Below are 13,075 nucleotides of genomic sequence, written 5' to 3' on the forward strand. Positions count from 1 at the left end.
TTTTATTGGTGAACTGACTGTTCTGTAGATTACCAGCAAAATAAATGTAGAGTTTTTCAAGTTTCAGATTGTTCTGTTAAGCTACTGCTTAATTTTTCTGGTAAGGTAAATAACTTAGTTCCTTCCATTTTTTTTCATGGCTTTGTGCTTTACAAAACATACTTCAAAATTAATTAAGTCTTTCCTTCACAATTATTATTTCTTCTAGGAAGCAAAACTGCAGAAATTGGAACAGGCACTGGCTGCTGCTGAAGAGTTTATTGTTTCTTTGAAGAAGACAAATGATGCAGATAAGGTTTGGGCTTATTTCTGTTAATGATACCCAGTTTTGCAGGTAACTATGTTCTGTAGTAGAGTTGAAAGCCCAGAGCCTTTCTATGATACTTAATAATTCTGTGATTCTAGGCAATCCTGGCTGTGTATCTAGGTAAAATAAATCCTACCTTTTACTGGTATGGAGTTTGCAGGATAGCAGGAAACTGGTATGCATTCAGAGAAAACACAAGATAACTGAAGGTTAAACAAAAAAAAACCCAAGGTAAAGTTGTCTACTGGACAAAACATTCAATGCATAAATGATGCATAATTCCCCCGATGATTAATAGGGCCTTCCAGTCAGTGCCATGTCATAATAGGCTAATAGACAAGGTAAGAAAGGTGATGTAAGAATGTGACTGTGGGTATCTTTATTAAGAAAATCAAAGCACTTTTACATGAAAAGACTGCTCTGGTGTTCTGAAAGCTTAAATAGCAAAAGTTCCCATAGTACAAGCATTTATGCTGTATGTAAAAAAAAAAAAAAAAAAAAAAGCATAAGAATTTTCATAGTGTGTTTACTATCCAGCATGATGCACTGATAAGTCTTGCTTTTTCCATGCTAAAACCAGAAATTTGACATGTGTAAGGTCACAATAATCTGGTGTTGTCAGTGCAGTGGTGTTTCTTGAATGTGTCTTTTTCCATTACAAACAAATGTAACCTTAAACTATAGTACTCCTATTCTCCTATTAGAAACCCATTACAGCCTGAGACTAAAATCAGAGGGCTAGCCTTCTCTTCTAATGAATACAGTAGGTTATTTAATTCTTTATGTAAGTGCTTAGAACAAAAGCCAATGATTTAACAACAAATTTCCTGTTACTCCTTTACATGTTCATACTGAGGCCTCATTTTCAAAAGGCTGTTTGAAATTTGGGATTGACAAATTATACACCAAAGAAAGTCCAGTAATACATTATATCTATATTATATATATTTTATCAGGATTAACTTTTTTGTGTTGCAGGAAGTTGTAACTGACTTGATGAGACAGATCCAGGAGCTGAGGTCTTCAATTAATCATAAAACTGAGTCCATAGATGGGCTGACAAGAGAGCTCGAGGATGTAAATGTATGTTCTGTCGTTTTGAAGGACACGGTATAGTTTTTCAGAAATGGAAGGCAATGACATGTCTTATCATGGGTCTCAAACAGCGTAACTTACTGTAGCATTTTAGAAGGAAACTTCTTTGTTTTGACATGTTGAAATCTTCTGAACATTTTATGCCTAAGGCTGTCTTGAAAACTGAACTCTTTCCACGTCATGGGTAAAGAGCAGTGTCTCTAAAGGGACCTATTCACATCCTGTAAACTACACTCCGCTGACAGTCACATTTAGATTTTCCCAGAAATTGGCAATTTAAGACCTCAACAATTGAAGCTGACTTGTAAATTTTTGAGGGAGTGAATTTTTATGTTGCTATTACTATGTTCTACATCTGAAAACGTAAGTATAAAGAACTAAAACTCTGTATTTGAATAACTATGAATAAATATGATGCATCCTCTTTATTAAAATAGGTCTGGTTTGCAAACTGATAGAGCAACCCACAGAATGCTTTAGATACTGTATATGTATGAACTATGAATTCAAAAGGTCCTACAGACAAAATGTTGATGAGACAGATTTCTACATATCGTTATCAGTTTTTTTCAATAATGGTTTCAGTGGTTAATATGTACTGTGGTGGCTAATGCATATTAAATTAATAATCTTTTTCCATTGTTCTGACAACTCATTTCTAGTAACCTAGTTTGTACAATTTAGTAAGTATGATATATCGTTCTGATTTTAGTCACTGACACTGATGAGACTTTAAACGTTTGTAGCTGTCATCATAAGATTTGTGATATACATTTATTTGTATTACGTTTGCCAACTTTCTTTGATAACATGTTTTCCTAAAATATTCTAAAATTTAATTTAATCCTTTTCATAGTGCAAGTACAATCTTGTTCTGGCTGCAAAAGAAGAAAGCAAAGGCATCATAGAGGATCAGGAAAAGAAGATTGAAGAACTGAGGGAAGCCTTGGAGAGAAGACAAATAGCTGATAACATTGAGGTAAAAACATCAATGTTGGTATATTTTGATTATTTGTTCAACAGACCAATTGGATGTGGTTTTGCTTAAAATACTTGTGTAAAACTTAACCTCAAACTAAAGCTAGTTAAGCTGTTCTTAAAGAATTTTTCATGATATACCTGACATTCTGTTAAATCATCACATTACTTGACATAAATACTTTATAAGCTACTTCATAAAAACCTATGCTAAAAGCCTGGTTTAATTTTGTTAAGGCCACTAAGGAGTCATCAGCTGAATTTAATGGCAACATTAGATGATGCAGCTGAGAAATTAACGTAGATAGAAGACTATATTATGTTTAATATAATCTCTTCCCCTACTGCTACTATATTCAGTAATATCTTTTCTTTACTCATAATTTTAACTAAAAGCTCCACCTGCTGGAAACAGATCTAGGATGCATGGTTGATTCAACTGCCGTTTTGCTTTTTAAAATTGTATCTTTCTTTTTTAACTTTGTCTTTTGTGTTACTGCTCTCACCATTATTTTGGTGAACGTGTCCATCAGTCAAAACCACCAGCCTCTCCTTACAAGTAATTTCTAAAAGATCATCTGTCACATTACATATGCTTTGTCCAATCATGTAGCACCAATAAAGTCTTTCAGAGTAGTGTTTGCTTCTCAAAAACCGTTCTTAAATATATTTCCACTATGTTTAACAAACAGACTGTCTTCATTAATAATGATATCTAAATTTGACATTCTGGAATCCTAAACTGAGTTGCCTACCAAATGGATCACTTTCTGGTTTGGGGTTTTTTTGGTTGTTTTTTTTTTAACTGAAGCAACAATTCTTATTACACTGTTATCCTTGGGCGTAACTGGCTCCTGATAAAATCATAGTGTTTCTCCTTCTTTGACTTTGTACATCAGTTACTAATTTCCTTCATGCTTTCTTGACTGGACAAGAACAACTAATCCAAGGTGGCATTTAAAATACTAAGTACTGTTTCTCCTTCTAGGTTAACATGCCTTGTGTAGGTATGATGCCCTATCAGATGGGGTGGGAATCTAGATCCTAGAATAAATTCAGAGGTATCTATAGAATACCAGTGCACTAAAAATCTGTAATCACTAATTCAGCATGGATTAAAATCTATAATTGGTTTCTTATTTAAAGAATTGTATCTCTTTAAGTATACGTTATACGCTAAAACAGTGATTGATTCCAAATATCTCCCACAAGTATCTAACTGTAACTATACTGTAGGAAAGTTCTCATTTTTTTTCTGCAACCAAGACAATGGATATGGAAAACGTGCTAAAATAAGAAATTTATAGATGAATGCTTGCTACAATTCATAATGAAAAAGTGGAGGGAAAAGGGAGATGCTTGTAGCTGTTAGCAATCTTAGCAACAATGACAAAACATCTTGAAACAACTGCTTTAGACTAATAACTTTAATATTTCTCATCCAATGACTTAAAATAGAGAGACCTTCTGTGTGAAGACTTGCATCATACCATTGATCAGCTGAGAAGACTGACTGAGGCCTCTAAGAAACATGATTCATTGCTTCAGTGTGTGCAGGAAGACGTAACAAAGAAAGAAGCTCTAATCCAGGAACTCAGGGAACAGGTAAAACAAGGAAATTCTCATAATTAGCTCCTTGGGAGGGAGCTGTGGTTAACTGTAGCTTCTGGAAAAGTAAAATTACATTTTACTTGTAATTTTAGAACATCTTGTAAGCAGTATTCTTGGTGAAGAGCAATGCTCCTTTCTGTAAAAGCAAAGTAGTAGTTCAGAAGCTTCTGAACAAAGGCTAGATAACTTTGGAAATGGTGTCTAGAGATCACAAAAATGTTTACTCTGAAAGCAAAATTATCAGTACCTATAACAACAGAGCAACCTGAGGTTATAAGCAGTGTAACCTAGGGGATTACTTTTTCCTCTGCTTAACACTTACCCACAAACTATATCATTATGTAGTGGAGATAATTGTTGAGCTTTATAAATTATGCAGTCTGAGAGTGATTTGGAGCTTTTGCAGACCAGATAGCTATGTTAAGCCTTTGTCCAAATTTTAGCTCTAGCTGTCACAACTGTCATAGTGCTAAGTAATATGTTTGTGTTGGCAAAAACTAAGGATAAGTTATTTTGGAAAGGAGAGTCCTTTTGTCATCTTGGCATATTCTGTTTGAGGAAACCAATTAAATCTATACCAGTGATATCTTTGTTTGTATCAAATCATGTTTTCAACCAGTAATGTTTGCCAACAAAGTTCATGATAGTTTTTCTGTGCTAGCAAGCCCTTTGAAAGGTAGATTGTGTTAGCAAGGCAAAAAAAAAAGGCAAATACCAACAACAAGAACAAAATTCACATTAACTACACAGTATACAGGGTATATATGCTTTCAAAAGATGCTTGTTACATGCAACTATTGAATGATTAAGAGTTATTAGGTAAATATAGAAAACAATTATGAAAGTGAAGTCTAAGATAATCTAAAATAACGTGGTGTGCTTAAGCTTGCTCAAAATAGAGATATGGCTTCTGTTTTCTTTAATATTTTGTGTGTATTATGAGCTAATTTAATTCTAATTGGGGTTTCTAATAGCTGGACAGAAAGACAGAAGAACTGGAGAAGACAAAGAATGAATATGAACTAAAAATGAAGCAAATAGATTGCTTTGTGGACTCATCTTCAATAACATTTCCCCAGGTATGGCATTTGTGAGAGAAACATTTTCATTGTAATGACTGTTAAAAGTCATTGAAAAGGACTAATAAACTTTACAGCATGGCTTCAGGCTGGGACCAGAAATGACAATATATTGACAATGGTCAAATCCCATTCACCTTGTTTGTAACTTCAATGTATTATTGATGATTTGTCTGCCAGGAACTTATTAACATATGTCTCCAATTAAGTATTAGAACATGTAACCAATACATAGAGGAAACAGTTCTTTGCTAATAATTTGTGGGGTTTGTTTCTCTTAACTTGCCAGTGTCCAAAAACTCCCCCTAACTTTGATGTGAATTTGGCAAAGCTCTTGGAAACTCATGAGCAAGAAATAGCTGATCGGAGGGCATCTGCAATAAACCTGGAGCACCTCGTACATGAACTGAATGAAGAACGAAGAGCTAAAAATGATGAAATTCTAAGGCTGAAGGTACTACGAGTTAATCTTTACAGGCAATTCGTAAGGTTAAAATAAGACAGAATACAGAGTTCAGATTTTTAATGAGCTCTGCTTAGTAGTCTGTCCATTAAAGCAGGAAGGCAGTTCTTGGTCTTCTCTTTAGCTAGGCTGGTAACAAATGGTGACAACTTGCTTGAGATGTCCATATAACTCATTATCCCAAGGACTGAGTTGTTTCCTGTTCATGAATATCAAATTGTAACATCATTTTTGCTGATGAAACTGTTCTGACTTACTCTAAATCAAGTTTCTAATGGAATGGTAAATGGAAAGGTGATGCAGATCTTTGCCAGAGAACTGTGCTTGTTTTCTGAGAAATGGTTTTGTCTTCTATTTTACTCAGAAACATGTTCAACTGGAAATGAAAACAGGAATTGCAATTTGGTCTTATAATGTTTCCAATTTCACTTGCTTAGGAACAATTAAATGAGTTGGAGAACTTGCGTCTGGAAATGCAGACATTGGTGGAGAACAACAGGAATTTACAGAGCCTTGTAGAAGCTCAGAGACTAAGCAAGAACAGGTAAAGTAAAATAAAACAAGAAAAACCTGTCTTAACTTGAAGCAGTTAAGTAAGATAAACAAATTTACAGTTTTTATTTGAATTACAATCTTACATATTGTTTATATAATTAGAGATTGACTCAGCCTTTTCTATGAAAATTGTTTACTGGCTTGTAAACTTTATTGCCTTTAAATCACAAATTAAATACAGCAAAGTTTTATAAAGGAAATGTAAATAGAATGTAAAATGATTACATGCATAGCCATTGCTGTGTATTATATATTGCCATATCACTTGTGCAGTTATGGATGCAGTAGATAGGAAATGTCCAAATGAATTCAACACAAATTTTAACATAGACATAGATGGAACCTATGTTCCATCCATCCATCCTATGTTCCTATGTTTTTGAGGGTAAGGAATGAACTTCCTCTGAAAAGATGGTATGCTGCTGTATACCTCAGATTGGAGATATCCTGAGGTTTGGTTCGAACTGTAATCTGTACAGCTTAGTTTTGGACAAAAAACATTTTGTTTCATGGCTTACCTTTTTTGGTTTTTGTTTTCAATTTTGTAAAGAATTAAATAATCTGTTGTTTTACATCTTGTGAAAAGAAATCTGAACTGGCAGCAAATAATTCTGTTTATTTAATGACAATTTATTTTTAAGGGGCAATTTAGTAAACAGTAACTTAATGCTAGGTAGGAGTTAATCTTTTCTTGCCTATTAAATATGTTAAAAAAAAAAAAAATTTCCAGAATTTTTATCTCTATTTAATGAAGTATCAGTGTTGTCAGTTTTAGAACTAACTTTTTGGTAAGGTAAGTATTTAATATAAAAGAGCACTATTAAATTTGCAAAATTAAGTATTCCAATTAGAAGATGCTGTAAATTGCAGGTGTCTGTGCAACTCCAATTTGTCCTTGCATTATATGTATTATACAGGAATCCCTTCATAATTGAAGATTAATTTGTGGCAAACATTCTGTGCACAAGGCCTGGGTGGGACAGATCAAGTGGGATACTGAATGATGATGATGTCTCTAGGGCCTTCTGCTTTGTTTGCGACAGACATTTGAAAGTGTGTTGTGAATTGAAATGGGAATCACAGAAAAACAAGAAGGGGTTACCTTGCCATGGAAAACTGGATTCTGTGGTTTTGTTTTTCACACAGTTTATGGAGTAGGTTACTTGGACCCAATTTTTCCACAGAAGAGCATTACTTTTATGTTCCTCATTTGCTAGATTCCCAACTTGGGACTTTGGGATATAATTTGGATAAGCGTTAACAATTCCCAGCTGCTGTTAGTTGATAGGAGTTGCGGTTTGAATAGACTGAAGGCTAGTAGTATATTGCATGCTCTCTGAAAAATCAGGTTTAGATATCTCAGGTGGGGATATTCACAACACACACATTTGTGAATCTCAGGTGGGGATATTCACAACACAAACATTCTGTGCACAAGGCCTACTGGGATATTATGGGAGCAGCTGATAGCAGCAGCAGGTAGTAGTTATCTGTTGTGTGGCCCAGTGTTAGAGAGCGAGATGATTTGATCATTGGTGTCACATGTGACAAAGTAATGAGAGGTGAGGATCTTGGACTGCATTGGAGGATGTTTGAGAATACAAAATGAGACCAAGTGCCTGCTCTCTTTTGGTATTTAGTGTTAGGGCAGGGAAGAGCAAGCTATACAGGAAAGGTCAGCCTTCGCCTCTGTACTGCTAAGCTGGAGCAGGCTCAGTTCACTACTTTGGAGCTGGTACAGGCTGGCCGGTACTGGAATTTGAAAGGCTCAAGAATAATCAATGATTCTAAACTTGGAGGTTTTAAAGTTCATGTAAGTATCCACTGAGAAAATGTAAACAAAGCGTGTTGCAGTTTTGTCCAACCATTTATAAGCTGGATGAATTTGGGTGGATTTTGGAAGTGGGTGGTACCAAAATTTTACAAGGAAAATAAATTATTTTCATTTTAGTTCTTAGAAGTTGTTAGACTTTTTAAGCTGGCATTTAATTAACATTAACAAAACCACCCACACGTACATATACTTACTTTCTCAGACTGAGGCTGTTTATACCAGATATGAAAAATAAATCACCCTAGCTAGGTATGTTGACAAAGATTTTAAGTTACTGAAGATAGTGATCTTTTATAATTGCATCAAATTACAGTAACTGTTAATCAATGAAGTTCTTCCCTTATGACATACTACAAGAATGAAGTGGTCCCAATGGTGTGTTGGCTTGTGGGTTATTTTAATTTTATGGTGTTTGCATACTTCCATCCAATGTCATGTTTATTAAAAACTAACAAAATAAAAAATTTCCAAGTCTTCTGAATACAAAAATATTTTACCTTCTTAACTTGGCAAGACCACAGAGCAAAGATCTTGTAGGAAGGAGTTGCCTTCTGCAGTCTATATGCACATGAACATCATGAACTAATAAAATGTTTACCTCGATCCCAAAGCTGTCTAACATACATTTGCATAGTTACTACATTTTTAATTGTTTTCATTAAAACATTAGTTTCTCTGTACTCTAACAAAGGAAAATGTGACGTTCTTGGAATATAAAGGTTTAAACCCTTTCAGAGTTGTTTCATGATGTTCAGTATTCTGGGTATGAACGTGTCAAGACAACTACAGACATTTACTGGTTTAATCTGGGTAAGATGTTTTTACAACTGGTTTGCTCTGTGAGAAACTTTCCTCATTCTTGTATTTCCTAGTGATCAGAAACATCCTGATGTTCAGTACCTCAAAGAAAAAGAGGATGAGATTGCTGCAGAACGACTGGCCAAGGTATATCACCCTTTTCATGTAGCAGTCAGTTGCTAGTTCCCTGCTATGAAATATTAACACGTTTTCTTCTGTTTCATGGCAGTGAAACAAACACTGATTTCTAGTGAATTCTAACAGATAACAGAGCCTGATACTTACCTCTTAAGGTTTCTGTCTTGGTCTAACACCAGTGAACTGGGTGTCAGATCACACAATAAGCAAAACCAGATTCAGACCACTAAATCTGACTCATCTCCACAGAGCTGGAAAGCGAAGACTGTGTCACTTGCTATGTCAAGGCTCTGCCAAAGGGAAGTTTGTCGCAACGGAGGTTGCCACGGATCTCCCAGAGAGAAGAACCCCCTGCCAGAGCTCTGCTGTGTATGAATGGGCAGAGATATTGCTGTGGGTCATTTGTGCTGGCACGAAATTGGAAATACATGCATATAGCAAAGAGATGAGCTTATAGTGAATGTTAGAGATGTGAGTTACTGGGCAGTAGGATGATTTTGGTAGGATCTGAAATGAGATACTTGGCATCAGTTAAGTGACAAATAATTTTGCATATATATATATGTGGGTATGTATATTAAACATTATGAATGTAACTAATATTTTGACCTTTTACAGAATAAAGCAATGGAGGAGATGCTGAAAATCAAAGCAGAGTAAGTTTAATATTGTTCATTGAGTTGGAGACTTGTATTCAACTCATTAATACCAAAAAGGTGTATTTAAGCAATAGAAGTCCAAGATCTGAAACTATAAAAGATGTAGTTCAGAAATGTTGTTTACAGTTCCCCAAAACACATTGAGTTCTAACTCTTTCTCATCAGTAGGTGGTAGTAGCACCTATTACTATATTTTCTAAAAGGGTAGCTTTATATAAAATACTCTGAAATAGGTGGAACCATAGAAAAACTTAAATTGGAAGGGACATTTTGAATTGTTTAAGATTATCTATGTTTTGAATTCTTTTATAGTCAGTGACTTCTAGGCACATTCCTTTTCAAATTAAATTGAAATATTAATATAGTAAATATTTTATAATTTTAAACTTAATCTAATTCTTTGCTTTTTCTTATGCTATTTTATTTTTTTGTGCTTCAGATTGAATAATGAAAACTGTTTATTGTTAGAGGATTCCTAGATTGTGTTTGCACTATTGTGCAAGCAGTCCTCGAAATTCAAGTGTCTTGCACCTTGGATGGATAGTAGTCAAGAAATAAAATACTGAATTAGTAGATGAAAATTAGCTTGAAAATGTTGCTCCTGTTACTCTCTTCCTAATCTGTATTGCTTCAGGGGCTCATAGCGGCTGAATCTCCTAATATTTCAGTTATTTACATTTAATTGAATGGTTTCTATGTAAGTAACTTCTTTTAAGGATGAAGATAGTTTTTATGAACACGGTCATTTCAAAGTAATTTAGACTAAGTTTTCCAGAAACCTTAGTCTTGATTAGGGGTTATTTTGCTGTTCAATGCATTGTTTTTTCATACCTGTCTGGTCTCTGAAATACACTTCGTAACAGTGTTACAATGTCTCATACAAACAAATAATGCACAAAGATGAAAAAGATTCTTCTGTCATCAAGAAAATGTCTTGACAAATGCAACAAATGAATACTGTTTTCATACAGTAGGTCTTAAACACCGGGCTTCAGTGAAACACAACTGATGACAAAAATATTTTAATTTTATTTTATATTTTATAAAATTTTAATTTTTTATTTTATATTTCATAAAATATTTTAATTTTATTTTATTAATATTTTGACAAAACTATTTTAATTTATGCAACAGTTGAATAGATATGCAAAATTACTGAAGTTCATATAATCAGTAGACAGGCTGCTAAGTTTGGCAGCACGGTTTAATATTCTGTGAGCCTGATAAAATTAAAACATTTTCAGCAGATGAGACATCTATCCAAAGTGGTGGTCCTTCGTCCGGCCAAACAAGCTCAGACCATCTCTGAGCCGTTCAGAGATGTTTATGAGCAACAAGGCTACTGGGGAAAAGCCATGTACAAAGAAGCAATTTAGGGGAAACTTGAAGAGCAGCTGAGTTGATCTGGCAAATTTACATGCCTTAGATTAATTCTTCGTGTTCTTGTAGGTGAAGCTTCTGTTTTCTTCCCTGAGTGGACTTGTATGGAAACAGCGTACTTCGCAAAAAGAAGAGCAACTCCAAAACACTGCCTAGTTAAGATATTGTATCAAACTCAAGAGCTGTGACGCAGAATATAATTTTTCCTTCTGTTAGCACTGAATTCTAGGGAAAATAAATTGTCTTAAAAGGGTATTTTTAGAAGAGTCTGCTTACGTGTCCAAGGATGACTTACTAATTCAGTTGTATGCCATTTATGTTGTTTTTTAATATTATATGACGCTTTTATATTGGCAGATTAGAAGACACCAAAAATACCCTCAAAATCAAAGAAAATACTTGTCTTGAAATGACTCTGGAGATGGAACGAACAAGAGCGTTGGAGCTGAAAGCATTCCATGAAAAAGAAGAAATTAGATCAAAACTGGAGGAAACATATGAAGAGAGAGACAGAATTGGAAAGGTTCTATATGTATAATTTTTTGTTGTCTTTAGAATCTTATTCAGCAGAGGTAGAGCTGTTGCTAATTGGACAGTATTCTGAATTAATTAGCCATCAAAGACTGCCTCTGAAAAGGTTTTGTCTTGCAGCGTAGTTATATTTGTAATGCTGTTTCCTGCACTAGTGAACTCTGGGTACAGAAATCACTGTTGCAATTCGTAATACAAATCAAATTACGCTCTTGCCCTTTAGAGGGATCTGATGTAGTACTACATTTACCTGTGGCAAAGAGAGAGTACCTCTCTCTTTAAGGAGACATAGAACAAATATGTATTTCCCGAATGAACCAACTCTCTTGCATCATATAACAAATTTAAATGTTAGTATGTTAATAGCTCTAAAGAAGCTATTTCTTCTGAAAAGAGGAGGAGGCTACAGTTAAGAGGTGCACAACCTATTTGTGAATTACAGGAAATGGACTTGCTGAGGAAGCAAGTTGACTCTCTTGCCGAGGAGAACGGGAAATTACTTGGGCATCAAAACCTAAACCAGAAGATTCAGTATCTTGTGAAACTGAAGAAAGATTACGCTAAACTTACTGAGGTAAGTGGCAGAGTAGAATACGGATTGAAGTAATGGCCTGACATAGAAGAGAGCTAAGCTTTGAGAATGAAAACTAAAATTCTTGCCCTACTGTTGGAGACTAATAGGTTCCTCTGATTTTATGCAGTTGTATAGGTCATGGCTGGTCTGTCTTCTCACAGGCCCCAGACAAGAATCACCCCATTTTATTTCCTCAAGTACATAATGTATAAAACACTTGAACAAGTGTAGATACCACTTATTTCTAAACATGAAATAAGCGAGTATAACTTCCTTAATACACCCATGTTTTTTCTGTTTTACAGGAGACTGAAAAACTACGAGTTGAAAATGCTTTTTTGAAAGAATCAAAAAAATGTGACATAGGTAGACATCATGATCAGCTACAATGACACAAATAAAACTGCAGAGCCATATTTTTAAAGTGTACAGAATAAGCAAAAGCCAGTTGTCAAACTTGACTTTTGCTGTGGTCCTGGAACAATCAAGTATTTTAGTTCCTGGAGTTTTTGCTGGTAATAATTTTAGTGAAGAATTTTACTCCAGCTAAGTGGGAAACTTTCAAAGACCTTCCTATAATTTTTCAAAAACTGATTTTGTGTAAGTGCTGGAAGATACTTCCTTGAAACTTTCTTACCTTGCCAAGGAAAAGCTTTCTCACTGGGAACACACCTGGATTTTTGTTGCCTTTTGTGCTTTTATTCTTCAGGTTCCTACCTCTTCTGAAATGCTACATTTTATACCAGAGCCGAATTTTTTAAATTTCTTTTTTTTTTTTTTCTTAAGCTAAATATAGGGTGTTTTTACTGCGTTAAAATCAATTTGTCAAATTTATTAACCATTAATACTTATGGGTTGCTTAATACTTTTCATATTGGAGTTTGTTTAATAAAGCACAAATGTGAATTTAGTAATAGACTTGTAAATAGTACTATAAATATCTTTTGGCTTTGTATTCTTTTCTTTCTCTATTTGAAATTAAAATACTGTTTAAACACTTTTTCTCAGTATAAACTTACAGCAGACTCCTATATTAGCATTGTAGGAAATTCTTCTGAAGTATTTTGCAACCA

The 13,075-nt window shown here is 34.4% G+C and overlaps 1 protein-coding gene across 1 annotated transcript in view; it reads left to right on the plus strand.

Annotated features, from left to right (window-relative positions):
- The window catches only part of KIF15 (kinesin family member 15), a 33,257-nt gene extending 20,863 nt beyond the window's left edge, over positions 1-12,394 (plus strand). Inside the window, 12 exon segments of the mRNA XM_009331338.1 lie at positions 209-295; positions 1,286-1,390; positions 2,259-2,381; positions 3,839-3,985; positions 4,966-5,070; positions 5,360-5,524; positions 5,971-6,077; positions 8,795-8,867; positions 9,477-9,514; positions 11,255-11,420; positions 11,871-12,002; positions 12,308-12,394. Of these exon segments, the coding sequence (XP_009329613.1) occupies positions 209-295; positions 1,286-1,390; positions 2,259-2,381; positions 3,839-3,985; positions 4,966-5,070; positions 5,360-5,524; positions 5,971-6,077; positions 8,795-8,867; positions 9,477-9,514; positions 11,255-11,420; positions 11,871-12,002; positions 12,308-12,394 (1,335 nt within the window).
- The last annotated feature ends 681 nt before the right edge of the window (positions 12,395-13,075 follow it).

Source organism: Pygoscelis adeliae, unplaced genomic scaffold (genome assembly GCF_000699105.1).
Source record: "Pygoscelis adeliae isolate BGI_AS28 unplaced genomic scaffold, ASM69910v1 Scaffold199, whole genome shotgun sequence".
Lineage (NCBI taxonomy): Eukaryota > Metazoa > Chordata > Aves > Sphenisciformes > Spheniscidae > Pygoscelis > Pygoscelis adeliae.